At 42.9% G+C, this 26,952-nt stretch overlaps 1 protein-coding gene across 3 annotated transcripts in view; it reads right to left on the bottom strand.

Moving 5' to 3' along the window:
* Positions 1–4,216: 4,216 nt before the first annotated feature.
* klf8 (Kruppel like factor 8) overlaps positions 4,217–26,952 on the bottom strand; it is a 44,525-nt gene continuing 21,789 nt past the window's right edge. Inside the window, exons 2-7 of one of the 3 annotated variants that reach the window (XM_084074696.1) lie at positions 25,722–25,925; positions 15,025–15,339; positions 13,442–13,685; positions 12,207–12,318; positions 10,039–10,175; positions 4,217–8,603 (exon numbers count right to left, since the gene is read on the bottom strand). In XM_084074696.1, coding sequence (XP_083930822.1) covers positions 8,422–8,603; positions 10,039–10,175; positions 12,207–12,318; positions 13,442–13,685; positions 15,025–15,339; positions 25,722–25,925 — 1,194 coding nt within the window. In that variant the 3' untranslated portion in view covers positions 4,217–8,421. The remainder of the gene's footprint in view (positions 8,604–10,038; positions 10,176–12,206; positions 12,319–13,441; positions 13,686–15,024; positions 15,340–25,721; positions 25,926–26,952) is intronic. The other 2 variants (XM_084074698.1, XM_084074697.1) reach the window with 2 other exon arrangements.

Below are 26,952 nucleotides of genomic sequence, written 5' to 3'. Positions count from 1 at the left end.
TTTCGCTCGTTCATGTACAGTGGCCCCAGCTGCAATACCTATGAATGGCCAGCATGTCCAATGCGCTTCAATGCAACCACTGGTAGTCCATGAGCCAGACAAGATTTCATTATCGAAAGAGTGGGCAAAACCAAACCTATATTAAATTGTTCATAGGGTCAATACGAGTAAATAAATATATGATAACCTCTCCACAGGAGCAGCTTTTTCATGGTTATCACACATTTTGTTATTTTCCCCATACGTACATGACAGGTGAAAAAATGACAAAATTTAAAAAAGAGTTATCATAATGAAACTTCCTGAGTTGATTACTTACATGAAGACAATGATTTATCGTATTCTGAAATTGTATATTTGAATAGGCAAATTAGGCATTTAGTCCATGAGCCAGAGCCCCAAAATTGAGCCAGATATTGAATATTCCCCCGTTAAAAACCTTTGACTCCAACATCTTAACAAAATGAAATAAGTATGTTGACTCTGGCTTTGTCCAATGTTCCGATGTTGATTCTGGAAAGTTATGCAAATGTGGGCATATTTTCCTAATGCCTAATTTGCATATTTAAATATACAATTTCAGAAAACCTGTAATACGATAACTCCTTGTCTTCATGTAATCAACTCAGGAAGTTTCATTATGATAACTCTTTTTAAAATGTTGTCATTTTTTCACCTGTCAAGTACAAATGGGGAAAATAACAATGTGTGATAACCATGAAAAAGCTACTCCTGTGGAAAGGTTATCATATATTTATTTACTCGTATTGACCCTATGATCAATTTAATGTAGGTTTGGTTTTGCCCACTCTTTCGATAATCATTGCTCAATTTTGGGGCTCTGGCTCATGGACTATGGGTTCTGGTAACCTCACTCCGTCAAATGGAAGAAGCTTGCGACACACATTTTGTTTCACAGGCTACTTCCATCTGAGACTCCGGTAGCAGAATCGATGACAGACGGCGTTTTCATTTTTTCAAGCAACTTGGCAGGCGATTGGATGATCCCTCCCCTAGCAGCCGCTGATTGGTTTTAACACGCAGCCGACCGGGCAGCTTTATTGCCTGAGCAATCCCAGACCTCCTTCCTGAAATCACATGCAAATGAGATTTCCGGAGGGAGGGGGGTTTACCAGGCTAGGGTTCTGGGGGCCTGGTCCAGACATCTAAAAACATGAGAAGATTAAAGGAGCACATCACCCATTTTCAACCTATCCTCATATAATTGGTCCTCACTAATGCTCATTATAAGATGACATCATTTCTGTCTACTCACTCTGTGTCTCATTGGTGGACTGTGGACAGTTCAGAAACCTGCCTACCAGTGACATCACCGATGGGCAAGTTTGGAGCAAGATGTCAAACCGTTATTTCTTTCAATGAATGCAAGAACAATGGCTTCTATTTCGTCATGCTAACTTTCCAGGAAGAGTAAGCCTGCGGTTTCTATTAGCTTGGATTCCCCATCGATGATGTCACTGGTAGGCAGGTTTCTGAACTGTCCACAGTCCACCAATGAGACACAGAGTGAGTAGACAGAAATTATGTCATCATATAATGAGCATTAGTGAGGACCAGTTATGTGAAGATGTTGAAAATGGGTGAAGCGCTCCTTTAAAAAACTGGCATTATTTTCATATTTCATATGATTTTAATGGCATCTCAGTGGCTCCTCCCTGTCTGTTACATTATCATCATCATCATCATCATCATCATCATAATCATAGCCAGATCCCAATACTCAAACTTCCATCCTCGTGTCCTCCACTCCATTTTGGGGTCGCGCGACCCATTTTTATGGGTCGTGGGTAAAATACACCTATATTTTTTTGTTTCACACATTTTTGCTTTGAATTATTATTTCAAAAGATTGTCAGAAACGTCAAAATCTTTCACGAATTTAAAATAAATTCAAACACTTTTCAAAAGAATGTCATAATTATTATTTTTTTAATCTAAGAAACTACCTACATTTGAAAAAAGTTAATAATGATAATTGAAGAAGTCGTGAACATAGCCGATCTACAAGCTTGTAAATCGGCTATTTTCACTAGTTTGGGTCCCGGTAAGACATAAAATTTCTCTTCTGGGACTCTCGAGCTAAAGAGTTTGGGAAGCACTTGACACGAGGACACACTTTGATGTCTCCTCGAAAATAGCCAATCTACAATCTTGTGAGCCTGTAGATCAGCTATTTTCAAGGCATTGACTCCCGCACACAACGAAGCATAACATGACTTGTCTTAGTTCTGCTGGATCTCTTCTCCACTAGTCCCTCCATAACATTTATGTCTAGTTTCTATTTGTTGATGAAATTGTCAGCATAATTACTCATAGTTTTAGTCATCACAGCTTGGTTTTTATTCAGTTTTTATTTATTTTTCGTCAGTGAAAAAAGGCAGTCGACGGGACATTTTTCGTCACAGTTTCCGTCGACAAAATTAACACTGCGCTGGAGGACGGAGGAAGCGGAAATGGGAGTATAGGCTCTATTCACAGCAGCCATATTATGAAGACATTCACAGGTGTTACCAATGATACTAATGAAGGCTCTGTTCCATTCTGGTCAAACAGAGTCAGGGCACCCTGGGCAAGACCTGCGATGTTGGTTGTCTAGGAAGTTGACAACCGGAAATGGTTGAATTTGGCGGAAGTACCGCCCAAGGAAATGACGTTGATGCTTTACAAATCTGTTAACATTCTCCGTGAATGAAACGAGTGTTGTGATTGGTCAAAAAATATCGTTTCCGGGGGAAACGGAAATCTGTCCACTCAGGACTTCCTAGACACTCGCTGCTTTAGGTCGTGACCAGGCTCTTCTTTTCGCAGATGAGTGAGGCTGGGACCGAGGTTAGAGTCAGGGTGCTGATATTGTGCACAGGTGTACACTCTCAGAGTTATGGGGGTCGTGGAAACCACTGTGCTAGACTAAATGGAACAGAGCCTTCATTAGCATCATTGGTATACAACTGTGAAAGAAGTGATAATATGGCTGCTGTGCATAGAGCCTATTGGGACGCAGCCGGTTTACCTTGTGTGTTACATCTTCTCCAAACAACACATCGTCATGACAACACACCATATCGTCATGCCGACAACTTCAACAGAAAAAAACAACAATGTTTGTCTCCATGCAACACAAGTTGGGACCAAAACGCATCTTTTCCTTTTCTCTTTTTTGTTTAAAGGAATTAGAAAACAAACGGATTAGATTAAAAACAACAGATTAACACATTTCAGCAAAAACAACAGAGAAGAAAGAAACGTTTTTTTTTCTCTTCACATTATTCTAGTCAGTGTTAAAAATAGAACTTCAACCCGTCAACGTTTATGTTTATATATACAGTTCTATGTACAATGATTTATTTTTAATCATTTATCTCATTGTCCTTTTAATGTCTTATCAACAGTTTACAAAAGAATTAAAGTTGCAATCAAATGCATAAACTCTCCTAGAAACATGTGCTTTGTAACATCGTTGTTGCATTGATCTGAGCTCAATATCTCACACTGAATAATCATTAAATTATTAGTATTATTCTGATAAAGCAGTGAGAATCCTTTCCCTCGTTTTTTTCCCACCCCATTTAATAGGCTCTATTCACAGCAGCCATATTATGAAGACATTCACAGGTGTTGCCAATGATACTAATGAAGGCTCTGTTCCATTCTGGTCAAACAGAGTCAGGGTGCTGATATTGTGCATGTTGGCTCACTGGAAACACTCTGTTACACCAGTGGGTCTACAGTTGGGGTCCAGGGACCCTCATGGGCTTCCAAATGGCCCCTTACAGGTGTGTAACTCTCAGAGTTATGGGGGTCGTGGAAACCACTGTGCTACACTAAATGGAACAGAGCCTTCATTAGTATCATTGGTAACACCTGTGAAGGAAATGATAATATGGCTGCTGTGCATAGAGCCTATTTCCTCTCATTTTCGGGAATAAAACCATGAATGTCAACATGTCTGCCACATGTGGAATCTTCTCACCCCTTTGTAACATCTGCTTTAAGAAACATTGGATTTTAAGACTCAGCGCTGAGATCAAATTAAAGGTAGGGTTGAGTGATTTTCTTTTGTTAAAATAAGTGTTAAATAGCTCAATATTGTGATATAGTACTAATTGCTACAGAGCAGGGACGCAGAGGGCATTTTAGAACCGAAGGGGACGCATGCGCGCGTACGCAGCGCACGTGCATGTGTTCCCTGCGTGTGCTTTTCCGGGTTTGTTATTTTTTGGATTTTTGGGCCAAAGAGGCAATATTGCGTCCTTTCAAAAATAAATCATGTTCTTAGTGAGGGAGCTCTTCGCCAACCTATGAATGATGCCTTGACTTCCAGAGAAGGATAGAACCTGGAAATTACATAATCAAAAATAAAATCACCCCAAAAAAACACATCTAGCTCAGATTTCTTCTCCCAGACTGCGTTTTTTTGGATGAAAACCAGCTATATTCAACTGCCAATAACTACAGAACGGACGATCGCGGTTACAATGTTTTGTTCCGATGGAAAGAAGAGAGACTCGTCCTTCCACGGAGACATTGTTTGTTTACATCCGGGTTGAAAAAAAAAGATCGGTGGATCGTCAAAAAGACGATTGATTGATTAATTAATTAATACCTGGCAATGAATGTGTTAAACAGAAAATACATTTTCAGGTCAGGATACCAATTTTATCCAATCAGGATAGAGAACTCAGTCAGGACTCAGGATACAGATTAAAGTGAAATTGGAAGTGATGACAAAGAAGTGAGCAGACACAATTGGAAATGGAACACTATAAAAATGAAGCTGATAAATGGGTACTCTCTCCTGATTGACTGAAATGTTGTCACCTAACTGAACATGTATTTTCTGTTTAAAAAAAACTGGACAGGGAGACTCTGTTACGGATAACACTAGCAATGATTACTATCACAATGTAGAGCGATTTAACACTGTTCCTGAATAAACACTAAAGCAATGATTACTATCACAATATAGAACTTAGACCTTTTAACAAAAATCACTTACCCTACCTTTAACTGACATTTATATATTTTGTATTTATTTTTGCAGTGTGTCCTTGTTTGTGGTATGCTGTCTACTCTGAATGCTAATGCTAGCTTTTTATCATGAATAACCTTTGACCTCTAGAAAACATCTGAAATGACAACGAGCCAAGCTGTAGGCAACCTTCAACCACTTCCTGGCTACAGGACCACTACTTCCTGTCTATAGGATCACTACTTCCTGTTGTCACAGGAAGTGGAAGCAGTGCTTCCTGTGAGGTCTGTGTTTTATGTTGCATAATCACTGTAGGGTCAAAAGGTCAGGGTTCAGGGATTAGTTCTAGTCCAATCTGATCGAGCGGCTCAGGAACCAATCATGGCACTGACCCTCTGACCCGGCAGAAATGCTAGCAAGGAGAGAGAGCGCCCCCTGCGGGGCGTTAGAACCCTGACAACCATTCTCCTCTAGTGCCTCCAGAACCGTACAGAAGCGCTGAGCACAGAGTTATGGCTCGACCATACTCTGTACAATCCAGGTGTTTCACCCGGATGGGCGTGGCTTAGCGGTACGTCGGATGATGATGCAGCTTGTTAGGTCAGCGGGTCGTCATGGCTACTAACGAGGTAAAGCGAACCCTCCGTAATTCAAGTGTGGTTGAATTCCTCGATATTCTAAAATGCTAGGCTGTAACATGCTAAAGCTTTAGCACCGTCCAGGTTCATAATGCTAGGCTATAACATGCTAAAGCATTTGCCCTGTCTGGGTTCATGATGCTAGGCTATAACATGCCAAAGCTTAGCACTGTCTGGGTTCATGATGCTAGGCTATAACATGCTAAAGCGTTAGCGCCATTAGGGTTCATGATGCTAGGCTATAACATGCTAAAGCTTTAGCACTGTCTGGGTTCATGTTGCTAGGCTAGATGCTAGGCTATAACATGCCAAAGCATTAGCACCGTCCAGGCTAGATGCTAGGCTATAACATGCTTAAGCTTTAGCGCCATCCGAGTTAATGATGCTAGGCTGGATGTTTGGGTATAACATGCTAACGCTTTAGCGTGTCCGGGTCAATGATGCTAGGCTATAACATGCTAAAGGTTCCGCTTTGTAAAAACAGACAGAATAGAAGCAACCAGGGGTGTAGAGCGCCAGCCAGAGGACACACAGGGAACAGACGTAATGTTGACGCTAACACCAGCTAGCCAAACTCTGTGTCAGCGACTTCAGGTACGATCCAGAATCATTAACGCTTAATTCACACTCTGTCGTGCGACGGCAATCGCTTGCCCAGCATAACTGACATGTAAGTTCACAACGCGGTGCCATGGGACGCCTCGTGAGCTTGTATATCGGTTATGTTGGACGAGCGATACGTTGCACGACAATTATAAATGAAGCTTAAGGCTCAACGGGCAGGAGGTAAAATCAACCCGGAACTCACACCAAAAAACTTTACAAGTTATGATTACGTATCTATCTTAAAGTACACACACACACACACACACACACACAGACACACACACACACGCACACCAAAGGACCAAAACAAACACTCTTGTAAGCTCTTCTATTCCCTGCGTTTCGCTCACAATTCTTTTGTTTGTTCATCAAAATGTTTGTTTGTTTATCCAAGCATTTTGTTTGTTTATCCAAACGTTTTGTTTGTTTATCCAAACGTTTTGTTTGTTTATCCAAACGTTTTGTTTGTTTAGCCAAACGTTTTGTTTGTTTATCCAAACGTTTTGTTTGTTTAGCCAAACGTTTCACAGTCGTAAAGAAAAAACGTAACGGTGTTGAAATGAGCGCGTCGACGTGCAACCATGAGAACAGGAAGGGAATGAAGCAAAAAACAAATCAACAAATCAACAACGATGCGAAGGCCTTCATTTTTTATAATGTTCATAAAACAACCAATGCAAAAAAAATAATAAAACAAATACTGCTGAGTGACTATGAGTGGAAGGAAGGAAGGTTGGATGGAAACAAACAAACAAACAGAAAACAAAAAGTATAAGTCAATTAATGTTCACAGTCTGGTAGCTCCGTGCGTGTGTGTGCGTCTGTGTGTGCGTGCGTGCGTGTATGCGTGCGTGCGTGCGTGTGTGTGTGTGTGTGCGCGCGTGTGTGTGCGCGTGTGTGTGTGTAAATGATGTTAATCAATGAAGTATCTCAGAGAGATGGTTGTTAAGGAAACGAGGTGTGGATTTTTTTATGATTTCATGCCATTTCAGCTGCCTTTACACACGCACACACACACACACACACACACACACACACACACGTAATTTCTTCAACAAATCAAATGGTAATCATCATCACACAACGATTTCTCAAAGAGAACAATGTAATCAGTTACTTTTGGGATCCACGTTCCTCCTCCCAAACAGGCCCGTCAATTATTATTACATACGCTAATCACAATTATCTTTTGCTCAATCGCCATAATCGTTTCCACGTTGAAAAATGTTCATGTATTTTCAAACATCATCATAAAATAGTGGAAATAGCAGATCTACAAGCTCAAAACGCATCGGCTATTTCCGCTATTCATGTTTCGTTTTTTTTGTATGACGTTATTAATTTATATAAATTATTTGTCATATCTGCCGCTGTGCATTTTTTTCAATTCAAAATAATGTTTCAATGTTCAACGACAGAAACGCGATTAAATCGTTTAAATCGAGATTATTTGACCGACAATTAATCCTTGAGTGGAATGTCATAATCTTGACGACAGCCCTACTCCCAAAACCAACCATGTCTGAACATCAGACAACTCTTCTTCATCATCATCACCCTTCTTCCAAAGTAACTGTAGTGGACACACACTCGCACGCACGCACGCACACAAGCATGCGTGCACGCACACCTCAGTCAAAGGTCAGTTGAAGCCCCTCCCCTCCTCTCCTCTCCGTCTCTCAGGTGGGAGGAGCTGTGTGTGAGGAGGCGTGGCTCTTCTCCTCCTGACGGGAAACTGAGGGGGTCGGGGGGGGGGGCCACAGGAAAAGGAGGTGTGGCTTCAGGAAGGGGGCGGGGTCCATATCTATCATGTCTCAAAACGAACGTCAACATATTCTGGCCCGATAAAAGAGATATATTTAAATATATATCAGAAGAAAATATATTTGATACGGGCCAAAATATAATCTACAATACATTGTGAAAATATATTTCTGGTGGGGGGGGGGGGGGGGGGTTCTGCAATATATATTTTCAAATATATGTTTTTGGAGGACTTTAAAATTTTCTCGTCTTAATTGTTTGAAACATGAGATATGTAACTTTTTTTTTTCTGCTGGGGGGGGGGGGTCAACGAGGAGGTCAAAGTTCACATCATGAAGTGTCATGTGTCGGAGGAGGAGCTGTGTGTGGGGGCGGGGGGGCGGGGTCACAGAGAGGTCACAGAGGTCACAGAGGTCACAGAGTTCACATCATGACGTGCCGCCGGCAGTGCAGCGCCAGGTGGTCCGAGCGGGAGAAGGAGCGGTCGCAGTGGATGCAGCGGAACGGCTTTATGCCCGTGTGCTTGCGGAAGTGGCGCGTCAGCTCGTCTGAGCGGGCGAACCGCCACGTGCACCCTTCCCACGTGCACTGGTACGGCTTCTCTCCTGAAAAGGCAAACGCACGCCGTTTAGAACGGTGGTTCTCAAACTTTTTCATGCCAAGGACCCCCAAAATGATATGCATTTGGCCGCGGACCCCCCATCTAAACATATTGTGTTCCAGGGACCCCCCAGAAGCAAAGATTTGAGTTACAAATGTTTGCATCAAAATATATATATTCAAAAGGTTTGCACACATTTTCACGATTTTTCTAAAATAGCAGATGTACAAGCTCACTCGGTACCGCGCTATGAGCTTGTATATCTGCTATTTTTGAATAGCCAAAGTATAAAAGGTTAAAATGATTGTGACGCTATATTAACACATTTTGCTGGGGACCCCCTGGTACCACCCCAAGGACCCCTGGGGGTCCCTGGACCCCACTTTGAGAACGAAATGGTTTAGAATACACACACACACACACGCACACACGCACACACACACACACACACACACACACACACACACACACACACACTCACAATTTACAATGTAGGCATTTATCGGACGCTCTATCCAGAGTGACTTACAATAAGCAAGGTAAACACCAGAGTTGGGCAAGTTACTTTAAAAAGTAACTAGTTATAGTTACTGCTTTCAAATGTAACTAGTTACTTTACTAGTTACTAAATTATAAAAGTAACTAGTTACTTTAAAATAACACACACACACACACACACACACACACACACACACACACACACACACACACACACACACACACACACACACACACACACACACACACACACACACACACACACACACACCTCTCAACTTGTAGCTCACTATGACTACTAAACTATTCTGTTGTTAATCCGTGACGTATGCGCCCCGTCAGAACAACCTCCGGGTCCAAGTGTGTTTTGCCTATATGCGCAGTGCTGTGTCCCTCGCTGTTTTAACAGATCTGAGACTAAAATAACGACTAAAGTGTCATTCTACCGCTTTCCTGGCAACGACAGAGAAGAGGAAATCGTTATTTTATATATATGTATTATAAATGTGTATATATATAAATAAATATAAAAACATCAAAAATATAATGTTAATAATAAATAATACTATATAATAAATATGTATATAAATATATATATTAGCCTACTTTTTACTGTCTATGATATTAGCATTAAGACCCTTTTTAACCCTCAATGCTTTCTGAAAAAGGAGGTTATTGTAAAAAGATTCACAGGTTCCCACATGTTTGTTTACAATGAAGAGTGGACGGCGCTTGGTGCCTCTTGGACCCAGGAATAATATCTTCATGACAACATTGAAATCATGTCATTTTAGTTGTGTCTGGCTCTAGACTGGAGCAGACGGCTCAACGTGGTCTTGAACAGACTTGATTGCAACGCACGCACGCACACACATGCACACGCACACGCACACACACACACACACACACACACACACACACACACACACACACACACGTACCTGTGTGTATGCGTCGGTGGGCTTTGAGGTGGGAGCTCTTGGTGTAAACCTTCTTGCATCCTTCATAGTCGCACATGTGGATCCGCCTCCTCTTGATGTCCGGACTGTCCGGATCCACTGGCTCCATGTCTACACCCCTACACACACACACACACACACACACACACACACACACACACACACACACACACACACACACACACACACACACACACACACACACACACACACACACACACACACACACACACACACAGTAAAGAAAACACACAAGATATAAAGGATACATACATATTATGTGACCTAAGACTGACATGATTCAACCAGCAGGAGGCAGCAGCGAGATGAGATTTACTAACCCATTTATTAACCCATTAAGACCTGAGGCCGATTCTAAGAATGCCTAAATCAGTAGTTCTCACCATTTCAAGATTTTTCAAAGAATTGCACAAAAATATCAGATGTACAATGAACTTAGATGACTCGAAGTTCATCTGTCTGTCTCTTTCTCTTGATGTCTGTCCGTCTCTCCATCTATCTCTTCTCTCTCCTTCTCTCTGTCTCTCTCTCTCATTCGCTCTCTTGTCAATGTCGCTGGAAAAGTTACGTGTGTGTGTGTGTGTGTGTGTGTGTGTGTGTGTGTGTGTGTGTGTGTGTGTGTGTGTGTGTGTGTGTGTGTGTGTGTGTGTGTGCGCATGCGTGCGTGTGTGTGTGTTATTTTTTTTATTATTATTTTTTTAAATAAAAATGTCAACTTCCTATTTTTAGTTATTTTTATTAGGAGGAAAACCCGGACTGGATCTGCGGATCTGGATCCAATCTTCAAATAGTAAAATTTACCGAAAGTTGACCTTTTTATTAAAAAAAAAAAAAAACAGTACTGGGTTTTTTTTTTGTCATTGGAGGATTTTTTTTTTATTTCTTGCCCACCTTTGTTGTTACATCATGGCAAGGTAACTACACAGCCCAGACCTCTACCAAAGTGGTCTTGCCCTTTAAACCCTATACGGCTGACCGGAGTCCCTCAGGGCCCCATACTAGGGTCTCGTCTGTTCTCTGTTGTTGTGGGGAAAGCTTCCGCTGAAAACAGCCGATCGACAAGCTCACAACGCTTTGCGTTGACCATGCGTTGTGAGCTTGTCGATCGGCTATTGTCTGTAAAAGCTTTCCCCACAATATTGATGCTGGGGTTTAATTTAAAGTGGTTACGCTTCTGAACAGAGTCATTAAGTTGAGGGGGACGGACGCGGAATTCACGTCCCACTTCTGTACACTACATTTCTTCCTCTCCTCTCTCCTCTCCTCCTCTGTCTGTCTGTCTGTCTGTCTGTCTGTCTCCCCTCTTTTTGTAACTAGCTGGGACTCCCCTTCTCTTCCCTTTCCTCCATACATCCCTCTGTCACTCCACCCATCCTGTTCACTCTGTCTGTCTGAGTGTCTGTCTGTCTCTCTCTCTCTGTCTGTCTCTCTCTGTGTCTGTCTGTCTCTCTGTGTCTCACTCTCTTTGTCTGTGTCTCTCTCTCTCTCTCTGTCTCTCTCTCTCTGTCTGTCTCTCTCTCTGATTCTCTGTCTCTCTCTCTCTCTGTCTGTCTCTCTCTCTCTCTCTCTCTCTCTCTCTCTCTCTCTCTCTCTCTCTCTCTCTCTCTCTCTCTCTCTCTCTCTCTCTCTCTCTCTCTCTCTCTCTCTCTCTCTCTCTCTCTCTCTCTCTCTCTCTCTCTCTCTCTCTCTCTCTCTCTCTCTCTCTCTCTCTCTCTCTCAGCAGTATGATGTCTGAATGTATTACATAAGAATGTTTACACCCAACGCCCAGTTACACACACACACACACACACACACACACACACACACACACACACACACACACACACACACACACACACACACACACACACACACACACACACACACACACACACACACACACAGTTAGCTGTGTTAAGTGGAGCATGAGGCCTCCACCCTGAGGTTCAGTAGGACCACACCCACTAACGTCAAGCACACACACACACAACACATTTCATACAAGCAAATGCACAATCATGCATGCAAGATCACACACACGTTATATAAGCCTGGCAGTCATTAACTGTGTGTGTGTGTGTGTGTGTGTGTGTGTGTGTGTGTGTGTGTGTGTGTGTGTGTGTGTGTGTGTGTGTGCGCGTGCTCACCCCATATCGACACACTGCATGCTGAAGGAGGCGGAGCCTGACTCTGTGCCGCTCTCTGATTCGTGGTCGCTCTGGTACTCTACTGGAGAGGTAGAACCTGGTGTGATACGCACTGAGAGAGAGAGAGAGAGAGAGAGAGAGAGAGAGAGAGAGAGAGACAGAGAGAGAGTTACATACCAGTGGGAGCAGAACCGCTGATTGAAACCGCAAATCCAAAATCACGGATTGAGCCTTTAACCGTATGAAATATCCCAGACCATTAGGGTTTCAACAATTTAAAATTAGGCATTTATCGGACGCTCGGTTCTAAAAACGGCTTCTAAATCCTGACCTAAGTTTTATGTCTGCCTGCAGACAGACAGACAGACAGACAGACAGACCAACCCGATCGCCAGAGGAAACGTTCTCATTGAACGTTTTTCAAATTCCGTGCATAGACAACTGGAAAAACCCAAAATCCGTGCATATAGCCGCCTCGCATCTCCCCCATTGTGACTAAACCATTTTCGGAGGCGCGCAGTCTCAAGGGAATTGTCGCCACGTAAGGGACCACCGAGTGAGCTAAAGCGAGCGAGTTGCCGTCCCGAACGTTGCGACATTCCCTTGAGCCTACTCAGCGCCGTTTGAGTTATGTACCGATAAGCACAGAATCGTAAATGTTGTTGTGGGGACTGCTCTGCTTCCGGGTTTTTCCCGGGTTGCGACTGGTTACGCCCACCGTGGGACTCGCCGTACATATGCACGGAATTTGGGGGTTTCTAGGCCATTGGTTCTCAAAGTGGGGTCCGGGGACCCCCAGGGGTACTTGAGGGGGTTCCAGGGGGTCCCCAGCTAAATGATGGGTAGGAACCAAAATGGACCTAAATGGACCCAATCTAACATTGATTTTACAATATAAATTGGGGTCCCAGGCATAGAAATGCCATTAAATGGCGGTCCGTAGCCCTAATGCATGTCAAACTGGGGGTCCTTGAAATTAAAATGGTTGAAAATCACTGCTAGAGCCTTAAAAATCTTCTCTTATGGGGGTCCTTGGCGTATCTTTTCAAATGGGGGTCCGCGGGCTAATAAGTGTGAAACATGAAAAAGTTTGAGAACCACTGTTCTAGGCGACTATGCACGGAATGACATGCACTGGATCCGTGCAATGAATTCTAAATTATCTGGCGATCAGGCTGGACAGACAGACAGACAGACAGACAGACAGGCAGACAGACACCCATCTCTCTCCTCACCTGTGCCCTCCGATCGCCCGTCGCTTCCGATCAGCGGGACGGTGATGGCCGCCGTGGCCACGCCCCCGCCGCCGTCGCTGGGCATGGTGGCGTAGACGACGGGCAGCGATTGGACGACGACGGGGATGGTCTGCAGCTGGCCCGCCTTGCCGGACATGCTCACCGAGGGGATGGTGTGGATCACGTGCAGGATCTGTTGACCCCCCGACCCCTGGGTCGCCAGGATAGACCCCGGGGATAAAACCTTAGAGAGAGAGATCAATTAATCAGTGGTGGGAAAAAAGTACTAAAATGTTTTTTTTTTACTTAAGTAAAAGTATCAATACTGCAGTGTAGAAATACTCTGTTGCATGTCAATGTTTGGTTATCAAAATGTACTTGAGTAAAAAGTATTGAAATAAAATGTACTTAAAGTACCAAGAGTAAAATAAGTACTCGTGCAGAATGTCCCATTTCACAAGTTCCAAATGTATAAACAATCATTTGAAAATAGCAGATCTACAAGCTCACAATGCGTCGCATTGCGATGCATTGTGAGCTTGTAGATCTGCTATTTTGAAATGGATGGGCTATTTTCAAATGGCCGAGATAGATAGATAGATAGATAGATAGATAGATAGATAGATAGATAGATAGATAGATAGATAGATAAACAAAATGTAAGGAAACTTGAATTTGCCATTATATCTTCCCTTTAATAATACCAATCAGTAAGGTGTTTTATATCATTGTAATCGTTGATTCGCTGTACCTTTACAACGAGGTACAGCTTCTAAACATCGGGAATTCATGGAATGAGCAACACAGGAAAATGTGCAGGTAGCGCCGAACAAAATGTGCCAAAATGGTCTGTTAGACTTTTCTGGTGGAATTCACTCTCGTTTTGTCACTGTTCAGTTGGTATTCACCTTTGTTGCTTGGAGCATTTAAGATTGCACTCTCCCACAGTACTAAGGACAAGATAAGGATAAGAAAAAGAAACATGTTGGCCATGCACTTCACTCATTTTACACTCAGTTTCAGGGTCCTCAGTGCGGCAAGAGTGAATAACCGGTCTTCCTGGGGTGTTGTCTTCTTGGGGCGCCCACTTTTGGGTCGGTCTTTGACTTCACCAGTCTCACGGAACTTAGTCCTAAGTTTGGATATGGTACCAGGACTGACACCAAATGATGCTGCCACTCTGAATGCTGGAACACCAGCCTCAAGTTGCCCTATTGCACGGGCCCGATCCTGAAGGGACAAACGTGGCATCTTTCCACCAGTTTTGCTTTTTGGAGACTCCACAAACCCAACAACCTGCAGAAATCATGCTCAGGTGCTAATTTTAATTAGGCACACACCTGTGACTGGCACACACCTGAAGCCCATTGAATGTCACGACATTGAATGTCAGCAGAAAAGTCTAACAGGCCATTTTGGCACATTTTTGCTCGGCGCTACCCACACGTTTGCCTGTGTTGCTCATTCCATGAATGCCCGATGCTTACAAGCTGTACCTCGTTGTAAAGGTGACTAATCACAGATAAAAATATGATATATAACACTTTACTAATTGGTATTAGCCCAAATTCAAGTTTCCTTACATTTTGTGAGCAGTTTAGATAGATTACCATGGAGCCCAGTGTTTGGACCGTGGTGGTGATGGGCGCGGCCGACAGGGTAGGAGGTGGGGCCAACATCCCCCCGGGTGCCGGGTTATTGGTCAACACGGCCGTGGTCGCCGTGGAGACCGGGAGGGAGGCGGAGCGAGGCTTGTTGAGCGACAGGTCGACCGGCTCCGTCTGGTCCTCTGGGGGGCGCGGCGACGGGCAGGGGGAGGGGTCAGGGGCGGGGCCAGGAGAGGAGGCGGGATCTGGTTCCGTCTTGATGTCAATGTCTGAAGGAAGAGATTCTACCTGCTAGAGAGAGAGAGAGAGAGAGAGAGAGAGAGAGAGAGAGAGAGAGAGAGAGAGAGAGAGAGAGAGAGAGAGAGAGACAGTGAGTGAGTGAGTGAGTGAGTGAGTGAGTGAGACAGTGAGTGAGTGAGTGAGTGAGCCAGAGAGAGAGAGAGAGAGAAAATTGCTGGAACACAACCTTAACCCAGCCTAACACATTCCCTGCCATAGACGGAGATCTCCGTCATTTCAAATCCAACCGTTGACCGCCATTGACGGAGATCTCCGTCAATTAAAAAAATCCACAAGAGGGCGCTGTAACACAACTTAGGAATTATCCCTTGATTCTGAGAGTCAACCTTTCCAAGATAGCCGCTGTGCATAGAGCCTGTTTATAACTGGACCTTTCCAAGATGGCTGCTGTGCATAGAGCCTGTTTATAACTGGACCTTTCCAACATGGCTGCTGTGCATAGAGCCTGTTTATAACTGGACCTTTCCAAGATGGCTGCTGTGCATGGAGCCTGTTTATAACTGGACTTTTCCAAGAAGGCTGCTGTGCATAGAGCCTGTTTATAACTGGACCTTTCCAAGATGGCTGCTGTGCATAGAGCCTGTCTATCACTGGACCTTTCCAAGATGGCTGCCGTGCATCGAGCCTGTGTATGTGGATCACCGGAGCCCAGATGCGAGCAGCGTTTTACTAACCGTTCGCAGTAGCCTCACTGGGCAGGGGCTTCTTTCTACATTAGAAGAGTTGGGAACGGTGGACGTTGTCAGATTCTAATCCAGCCCGAATACCCAATTTCAGCACCGGCCTCAGTGGCTTGCCTCGTTAATCACTAGACTCCCAACCCATACCTCCCGGGTTCGACTCCCGCAGACAATACTTTTTCCAACAACCACGGACTACTTTTTTTTGCCTATAAAGTATAGTTTTGGACTGCGACGGAGGGGCGCAGTCTCAAGCGAACTTGAGCCACGAGAAGCACCACCGAGAACGGTAAATAGGCTCTATGCACAGCAGCCATATTATCACTTCCTTCCCAGGTGTTACCAATGATACTAATGAAGGCTCTGTTCCATTTAGTGTAGCACAGTGGTTTCCACGACCCCCATAACTCTGAGAGTGTACAAATGGAACCAAATGGACCCTTACGGGTCCATTTGGTTCCATTTGTACACTCTCAGAGTTACACACCTGTAAGGGGCCATTTGGAAGCCCATGAGGGTCCCTGGACCCCAACTGTAGACCCACTGGTGTAACAGAGTGTTTCCAGTGGGCCAACATGCACAATATCAGCACCCTGACTCTGTTTGACCAGAATGGAACAGAGCCTTCATTAGTATCATTGGTAACACCTGTGAATGTCTTCATAATATGGCTGCTGGGAATAGAGCCTATTAAACCCCCCCCCCCCCGGCAATTCATTATTTTCCACCACGGAGTACTGTCCTCCTGGCCCCGCTACTGAGAACGGTTAGTAAAACGTGTGAGGGTGTCATGGTGAGGAGGATGTTTATGTCACAGGAGAACAAAAAGAAGGAAAACGTGTAAACGTCACACATTATGACGAAATAATTTCCGCAAAGGAGACATGAAGGACACACGATGTGTCCTCACTCTCGCTTCCCACTAAAAGCTAATGAACATTTGGGACCAGTACCATTCCCAGGTCACACTGGAGGACAGAGGAGGCAAGGAGGTGAAGAGGCGAGGAGGGGGAGTTGGGATTCAGCCAGAGATGGGGGGGGGGGGGGGACACACACATTATGGAGTGGTAAACAGATGGACACACACACACACACACACACACACACACACACACACACACACACACACACACACACAGTGACAATGACTGCTGTGTGTGGAGAGAGAGAGGGTGGGTGGGAAAGATTGAGTTACCATGGAAACTGGGAGGTATCAGTTGGCTTAATTTTCCGACATTCCCCTCCATCCATCCATCCATCCATCCAGTGTGTGTGTGTGTGTGTGTGTGTGTGTGTGTGTGTGTGTGTGTGTATATATATATATATTAGGGCTGAACGATTTTGAGAAAAAAATCTAATTGCGATTTTTCTTAAAATGTCATTAAAAAATAAAAATAAATCTTTTAAAAAAAAAGTCAGTCAAGCTTCAGTTTAGTATTCATTGTGTACGTTTAAGAACTAAAAGATATGAATTGCTTCAATGCTTCCAACATGTATCTTCCAAGTACTTTTTTTTACATGTACATATTTCAACATTTAGCTGGAATAGAAATAGCTTATTTTTGTAAACAACACAACATTGAACTTGTTGAACTCATTGAGTGCCCAAATTATTATTATCTATTTCTGGCCATTACAATTTTTATTTTATTTTTGTTTTAAAAAAAAAAATCTATTTTTTTCAAAAACACGTGAAACACGTTAATGGCACTCAACACCATAGCGCTAAAACACGTGAAACACGTTAATGGCACTCAATGAGTTAAGTCATTAATTTATGGCTCAAGACGAGAAGCACTTTCTGAAATGAAGTTCAAGTAATAAATATAGCTGCAAGCAGCGATAATACGGGGCCAGGAGAGAGAGAGAGAGAGAGAGAAATGATAATTCCTTTAACAGGTCAGTTCATGAAAGTCCTTGCGGTCTTGTTTCCAATGAGGGCCTGTGAGCAATTAGGGGTTAAGAGTCTTGCTCAGGGACAAATTTCATTTCATCGACACATTTGCTGACCTGGCCTGGAATCGTACCTGAGGCAACCAGAGCCTCTGGCTCCCTAGGCGGGAGAGAGAGAGAGAGAGAGAGAGAGTGTGAGTGAGTGAGAGATAGAAACGGAATAGATTGAAGAGACAGAGAGAGAGACATGGAAACGGAATAGATTGAAGAGAAAGACATGGAAACGGAATAGATTGAAGAGAGAGAGAGAGAGAGCCATGGAAACGGAATAGATTGAGTCATGTTTTTTGCAATTCAACTTAAATGAGTCTGCATCAAGTGAGGCTTGAACCGGCAACCTTGCGGTCGTGAGGCACTCTTAGGTTGCTGAAACACTACCTATAGTGCTATAGCTTTGTCCAGGCTGATATTGTCTGTTGAGGATCACAAACTCTTGCCTTCTGTCATGACCCAAGCCCCTGTTTCACTAACACTAAGATCACTCGTTCACAAACCATTTGAAATTGTACATCTCCTCAGAACCAAAACTAGTGAAAGTAGCCGATCTACAAGCTCACAAACCATTAAAAGTTGTCAGATTGTACATCGGCTATTTTCACAATGAAGTATGTTATACATTGAAAAAACATACTCTCATTGCTATCTGAAAAGTTGTGAGATTGTAGATCAGCTATTTTCACAATGAAGTATGTAAAAAACACTCAATTAAGTATTTCATGTTATCTTTAACAATTGCAGATGTATTCATTGATAGTCATGTTGTGTGAAATGCAACTTAGATGAAGTCTGCACCAAGTGAGGCTTGAACCTGTGACCTTGAGGTTGTGAGACATACACTTAAGCGGGAAGCTAATGGACCAACAGACAAACCTCTGAAAAAAGAGATCACACTGATGATACAGTTTCACGCAAATAGCTGAAAAATCCTGGGTTTAAGTGTTTTTCAAACTGCTCAAGATTGCGGACAATCTAAGGGCGGTGCTTACTGGTCAACGTGATAGATGTGTTCCTCATTAGTCTAGGCACATGTGTAAGCAGGTCTAATGGCTGTCGGCCAAACGAGGCATGACTTTTGACTGTTTAAAGTTTGCATTTTCAAAAAATTGCTATAGCGCCCCCGTTTGACCAATTGGAGTAAGATTGGTTTCAGTGATATTTGGAATGGCCCTTTACATTTCTGCAAAGTTTCAAAGAATGGTAAGTCTGCATGTATGTGTTAGGGGCAGATGAATAATTGTCATAAAACTGCAATATTCATTGGCTCATTAAAGCTTAATTTTTTCACTTAGAAAAAATCCGCTTGCACCGTTTGGTCGGCATAGGTCCAAAGTTCATGTGTAAATGTGTTTCATGCAGATTACTCAAAAATCCCAGGAGGAGATAGGTTTTAACTGCTTTTTACTGCTTTTCATATAATTCGAAATGGTGGGAGATCTAAAGGTCAGAGGTCAAAAGTCAAACAGTGAAAGTTGTTAGGCATGAGGAGACGCATGTGTGCATCGACGTTTCATGGCTGTAGGTCAAACAGGGCATGAGTTGTACCTGTTCAAAGTTGGCATTTTCAACTGAGTGCTATAGCGCCACCTTTTGACGAAAGATTGTGAGATTTATTTTTTGATCGTTTTTCATGACCATCTATCATATGGCCGAGTTTCATAAAAAGCGTATGCACGGTTCAGCCAGAACTGGCAAAAACGGCAGAAGAAGAAGAAATGGAATAATGCCAATAACAAAACGGGTCCATGGAAGCCTGGCCCCGTAAAAATAAAATACAAATTAAACAAATAATGACCTTTTTGTGTAAACAATTCACAACAGTGAAATAAGTAGGTCACTTATGGCTCCAGAAGCACATTGCACAACAGAAAATGTACTGACATCCAGTATTTAGCTTATGTAGAATCACAAAAAAGTGTTACATTTTAGTTGAAAGTTAATCTACATTGTAGATTAACATTCAACTAAAATGTAACACTTTTTTTGTGTCACAAGGCAAAGTCCTCTCCTACTCTAAATTGTATTACTAGGCTACTACTCCTTGGAAAGTCAAAAACTCAGAATAGTGACAAAGATACAGTTCATAGTTCAGTCGCTTCTTTTGGGCTTGTTTTCTTAGACCTGGCACCAAAAATAACATTTTACCGATACTCGCGGCAATCACGGATTTTCGCAACACTGCCGTTCGACAAACTGTAAATACACATAGCCACCGGAGAGAGGCAGCCACTATGGAGAGGAGACAAATCCCGCGGATGCTCTGGAATTAATATTAATGCAGGAATTAATATTATGATTAAAAAAAAGTTAAATCGATTTCGGTTTGAAAATGATTAATCGTTCAGCCATTTTATATTAAAAGGCCAATCTTAATTACTTCCTGTAAACGCAAACGTACTGCGTGATGACATAGACTCTTATGAATATAAATTAATTGGTTATATTCAGCTGTTTGATTCCCATAGCTCACACTCCTACAAACACACCTGATTTGAATTACAGAGCTAATCCGTTTTGAATGTCATTCAAGAGTGTGAGAAGTCGGGGCACGGTGGCGCCAATAAAAATCCACCCGATCCACTTGTTGCCAGTGAAATCTCTCCCCCCCCCCGTCGATTTGTTTCCAATCAAAACCCTCCCGTCAGCTGTCCACTTGCTGCCAATAAAATCGGCTCGCTCCTGTCCATTTCCCCCCCCCCTTCCTCCCTAACCTCGGTCCCAGCCTCACTCATCTGCGAAAAGAAGAGCCTGGTCACGACCTAAAGCAGCGAGTGTCTAGGAAGTCCTGAGTGGACAGATTTCCGTTTCCCCCGGAAACGATATTTTCTGACCAATCACAACACTCGTTTCATTCACGGAGAATGTTAACAGATTTGTAAAGCATCAACGTCATTTCCTTGGGCGGTACTTCCGCCAAATTCAACCATTTCCGGTTGTCAACTTCCTAGACAACCAACATCGCAGGTCTTGCCCAGGGTGCTTCCTCCCCCGTTCAAAACAAACCGCCGCGGTACCAGTGTTGCCATGTCGGCTTATTATAAGCGACTTTGGGCTTGCTTCTAAAGTGCAGCTGCTTATTTGGTTACTTGTTTCCTAATGTTGTTGAAACCAGTGGTTCAAAAACATTTTCAAGTCAAAGACCCCCAAATGAATGTATTTGTCTGCGGACCCCCATCTGAAAACATTTTGTATGCCAGGGACCCCCGTTACAAGATTTGTGTTGTTAAAATGTTTTAAAAATAATCCACATTAAAAAAAAAGGGGGCTACACCATGAATTAAAAAAATATATATTATATATAAATATTGCCCCCTAATACGTTTTAAACAGGTTGTAAGCCTAAAAAACATCCAGATATTTTTTCTCACAATCTGACTGTCTGTCATTCCAAGCTTTTTTAGCCGCAATACCAAAACGACCTATTGGGCAGGGGGGAGGTACTGAGCAATTCTGTCTGGCCATCATCAATGCAAAATCAGGGCAAGTGACATCACTTGCCCTGCCATTCTGAAATGGCCTGTTCAGACACGCCCATTCAGGAAATCCATGAAATGAGCATGAATGACTGAATGTTAAAAAAAAATATTTTTTGGGGTACAAGAGACACTGGGGAGCCCAAAAAAATACTAAAAAATAAAATAAAAAAATGAAATTCATGGTGTAGCCCCTTTAACTTTAAAGGGCAAAGGGCTCGCTTGTTTTGGCCTTTTCATAGACCTGGTTGCTTGTTTCTCTCGTGAAACCTGGCAACGCTGACCGGCACTTTCTGATCCGGTCTGGGTCTAAAGCGGATACGGAAACGGTACTTGCATTAATGTGTCGGTACAAATGACAGGATACGGTAGGCGGGCTTTAGACAGGATCAGAGCACAGAGCAGCAAATAGAAACCACGCAGTGTAAAACACCGCGGTGACCTGAGAAAGAACCACCTTTATCTGGATGCGGCTTTCCGAAGTGAAAAACAAACAATTGCCACTTATTTGAGATCTTTGATGAATGGACACTTGCTGACACGGATTATTGTCATCCTCTGATGATGTTTTGTTGCACAAAAGTAGTGAAAATAGCAGATCTACAAGCCGACAACGCGTGACATGCTGTCAGCTTGTAGATCTGCTATTTTCACTATTGTAGCAGATCTACAAGCCCATAACATTTTCACTGTTTTTAAATGGGCTTAGTAATAAAAAAGAAACGGTTTTGGACATCCACTCAACTTCCACCCAACAGTATGTAGGCCTATATATTTGTTGTCACAATGTTGTGTAAATTTATAGATTAAAAGTATGTTTACTTTTCATGCCGTTGAATACCCTTTTTTATTTAGTGCATTTTATACTTTTACCTCAAGGATCCAGATTACTTCAATGTGTAACATAACATGCATTCCTCTATTTCCCTGCTCCACTACATTACTGTTCAATTAGTTATTTGCTGTAAATTATCCTCTGGAACAGTGTTCTAAGACTTCAGATAAATCTTGTTTGATCCCCATTGGAGGGGAGATAAGTTCAGGTGTCATAATATTCAAGATGTTTATTTATTACATCTCATACAGAGTAAGATAAAATATAAATAAGTAGTAAAAAGTGTGTAGATTTATCATAATGGCAGCAGCATTAGTTAGAATGAAATACAAGGTAGACCTACATTTAAGTAAATTTGTTCCAAACCAAGATGAAATAATAAATTAGATATATCTAGATATCTAGAAATAGCTAATATATAATAAGAGGTGGATCTCTGAATAAGTGAAAATAATTATGTACAGTCTAACAATAAATATAAAATGTACAGGGAATATATACATTTATATATACTGTAGTGAGTACGTCACCAGTGCAGTGAATATATGAATAGATCTACAATATAATAAGTCATGAATGAAGTACAGACTAGTCTCTGAAGGGTTATGCTTAACAGGCATCTGTCAAAGTTTGCCAATGTAGGCCTACATATTGTAATAATACAATTGTACAAATAGGTAATGGTGAGAAAGGCGATTTCTTGGTCTATTTAGATGGTTAAAACAATAAGGATTTTCTTTTTTTAAATCATTGCAGGGTTTTATTTCACGGCGTAGGTGGGGATCGAACCCACGACCAGCCCCGACCTTTGGATCCTCACCAAGCATACCTAAAATTGACAAAGTCCCAATTTTCATTAATCTATCATGTATACTCATAAAGAACTTGGATGAATCACTTGGAAGAAGCACAAAAAGACGGGCCTGTTGCATTTTTCATCTTTTCCATGTTTGTTTTCTTTTTCTTTCTCTCTTTCTTCTCTTTTTTCTCCTTCCCCCTTCTCCCCCTCTCCCCTTCCATTTTTTTCCCTCTTCCCCCCCTTTGTAGGCGTATGTTCCCCAGCCCCCTCTCCCCTTCCATTTTTTTCCCTCTTCCCCCCCTTTGTAGGCGTATGTTCCCCAGCCCTGGCGCAGTAGGTAGCGCTGTCGCCTCACAGCTAGAAGGTCCTGGGTTCGATTCCTGTCGGGGACGCTGTGGGCGCTGGGGGGCGTGTTCTCTCCTCCGCGTCATCAGTACCCATACCCTAGGTGGGGTTGGTGAAAGGGGCCTTTCTGTGTGGAGTTTGCGTGTTCTCCCCGTGTCCCCTAGTTTAGTTAATACCCTCACAAAAACATGCAGTAATCCTGGTCTCTATACTGCCTCCCCCATGACAGCCGGGCCGCCTGATGGAGGGGAAGGGAACTGGTTGGAATAACGTGTTCCTTCCACACGCTTACGTCTAACCAGGGAAACTCCCCACTGTCAGGTGACAAGAAGGATAGTTGACTCTCATGCATTGAAGGAGGCATGAGCTCGACCCTGGGCTCCCTAGGCTGGCGGGAGGAGTGTAGCACCCAGGATCACTTAGACAATTGGCACTGGGTGAAAAAGGGTTGCAAAATCGCAAAAAAAAAAAGGTGAGAGTAGTGAACAATATCATAGCAGAAGAGTGGCGAGGTGTTGCACAACACAGTGACATAAGCGATTACTCAATTAGCGTCGAGTCATGAGCGTGGCTGCCACAGCCTCATTCTTTAATGGTCCCACCTCGCATTTCATCGGGTCACCAGTTTGACCGTAACAGCGTCATGCTGTTGGCCACTGGAGGAGGGGATGTGGCCGTTTCAGTGCAGCGTTTGCGCTAGAACGCCACGGCTGCCAGAGATGACATCATCATTCTGCACCAGAGGAGATGAGGAGGAGGAGGGGCCAAGGGGAGGGGCAGTGCTGCAGGCAGTGGGGGGGGGGCATTCAAACGTTATGAATGCACACACGGGCACGCGCACGCACACACAGAGTGTGTTTGCCTGATTGCTCCTGGTAGCCAGAGGACAAGTGACTGTTTATGTGCTTGCACTGATGGCTCTCTCTTTCTCACACACACACACACACACACACACACACACACACACACACACACACACACAACAAATCCTGCCAGAGCTTGGTTGCCATGGAGACCTCGGGAGCGGAAGACAAGAGCCTCCCACAACAATATACTGAGAGGAGAGGAGAGAGAAGAGAAGAGAAGAGAAGAGAAGAGAAGAGAAGAGAAGAGAAGAGAAGAGAAGAGAAGAGAAGAGAAGAGAAGAGATCTTTTTTGCTCTTGAAGGAGGTGGATTTTGCTGCTTCATTTGTCTCTTTTCTTACGTAATATATGACAAGTTGGCCAATTTGTTATTAAAAAGGTCTTAAGTCATTAAATTGTCACTTTATAAATGTGCAGTGCAGATATTCTGTATACTCTTATACTGTATGTTGGTTTGCTTACTGTTCAACAATGTTGCTCATTAAGCTAATCATGAAAATGGTTCAAAGTGCTCCTTTAACAGCATTGTGCATCACAATGGCCAATGAGGCATTCCATGTAAAACATTATAACTGGATAAAACATACAATAGTAATGAGTCTCAGATGACTTGAGAAATAGTGCCACCTTCTGCTCATCTCATGAATCATCTCCTAATATCATAAGCAAGGGATAATGTACGGGGAGGTGGTCATTATTGAAAATTGGCTTTAATTTTCAATAATGGCACCTACCCATACATTATCCCGCTTATTACACGGCTAATTAATAACCCAAAAGTAACAACAAAACAAAGTATTTCCTTGCATATGGTAATGAAAGTATTCCATAAGTATTGGGCTGGGTGGAGAAGTTCGCCTCGGAAAACAAATTAAAGTATTCCATAAGGTAACCGGAAGACTCGCCCCAAAACACACTTGCCCCCATTCTATATAACGCCGGATTTGCCAATAAAAGCGCCAGGTTTTGGGGCGAGCGTTTTGGTATTCTTGCGTTGTTGCGCCACGATAAACAAAAGTGTAGTGGATCAAATAGAATCACTTCTCGGTTATTGCATCGTCTATTTCTCGCTTCAACTGTTTTCCAAAACATTCTTGAGAGCAACGTTTAGTTGTAAATGACATTGTTTGTTTGTTTACATGGCTGTCATGTTGGATACAGCATAAAACCAAGCAGCGCAGGTTGATATGAGCAGGTGCTCTGAGTCTTTCATTAGACAGAGGTCTGTTATAGAGCTCATCGGTCATACACTGATAACACACCGCTGAATTCAGCGATTGACCAATCAGAATCAAGCATTCAACCAAGCCATGTAATAAGCATAGTTAATTAATGGGGAAAATAATTTGCTTAATTGCAAAACATTTGAATGGAAACCCAGTTACTGTCTCCTGTGTGCGTGTGCATGTGTGTGTGTGTGTGTGTACCGTGCATGCCGTCTCCTCCGTTTCTGTTTTGATTTGGACGGAGGAGGGGGGCGTGTCTTTCTTCTTCTCCTCCTGCTGGTCTGTCTTCTCCTTCTTGACCTCCTTGACCTCTTCCTTGACCTCCTGCTTGACCTCCTGCTTGATCTCCTTCTCCTTCTGTGACGGAGGACTTTTCTCTGCACCTCCTAATGCACTGCTGTTCCTCTGCGGAGGAGAGGAGAGGAGAGGAGAGGAGAGGAGAGGAGAGGAGAGGAGAGGAGAGGAGAGGAGAGGAGAGGAGAGGAGAGGAGAGGAGAGGAGAGGAGAGGAGAGGAGAGGAGAGAAGAGAAGAGAAGAGAAGAGAAGAGAAGAGAAGAGGAGAGGAGAGGAGAGGAGAGGAGAGGAGAGGAGAGGAGAGGAGAGACATTAAAAAAATGGACATGGCATCAGTGGTGTAAAGTAACTAAGTACATTTACTCAAGTACTGTACTTAAAGGAGTAGTTCACCCAAAAAATGACTTATTTTCTATCAATTGCACACCCCATGAAGCCTTGAATCCATGGATTTATTTTTGTTTTTGTGGCATTCCTAAGCCAATAATTTGATTCCCGTCTCCTACCGGCTAATGTATCCGGTAGGAGACACAAAGTAGATTATGTGTGTCTACTACCGGATACACACCCGGTCATCAAATTATTGTCTTAGGAATGCCACAAAAACAAAAATAAATCCATGAATTTTGAGGTATTTTTACTTTACTGGAGTATTTCCAATTTTCAATACTTTTACTTACATCTCAGAGGCAAATATTATACTTTTACTCCAATACAATTATTTGAAAACTTTAGTTACTAGTTACTTTTCAGATATAAATTATGATATTATGAAACATACATTAACCACTTCAGCCCTATTTTATACCTAGGCTATTTGAAAATAGCCGATCTACAAGCTCGTACAAGCTCGAGCTTGTAGATCTGCTATTTTCAAACGTTTTAGTACTTTTACTTTTGGTACTCTAAGTACATTTTGATACCAATACTTTTGTACTTTTACTCAAGCCATTTTTTAATTTGGGACTTTTACTTGTAACGGAGTATTTCTACATTGCAGTATTGATACTTTTACTTAAGTACAACATTTGATTACTTTTCCCACCACTGCATGGCATGAAGGAAAATGAACATTTTACAAAGAGAGATTTCTCTTCTTTCAAACGTGACCAAGAAAATAAAGACACACGCACGCGCA

This window comes from Gymnoscopelus microlampas (assembly GCF_963454915.1).
Source record: "Gymnoscopelus microlampas genome assembly, chromosome: 12".
In the NCBI taxonomy this organism is placed as follows: domain Eukaryota; kingdom Metazoa; phylum Chordata; class Actinopteri; order Myctophiformes; family Myctophidae; genus Gymnoscopelus; species Gymnoscopelus microlampas.
Note: the sequence above shows the minus strand (reverse complement) of the source record. Positions and strands in the feature narration are given on the sequence as shown.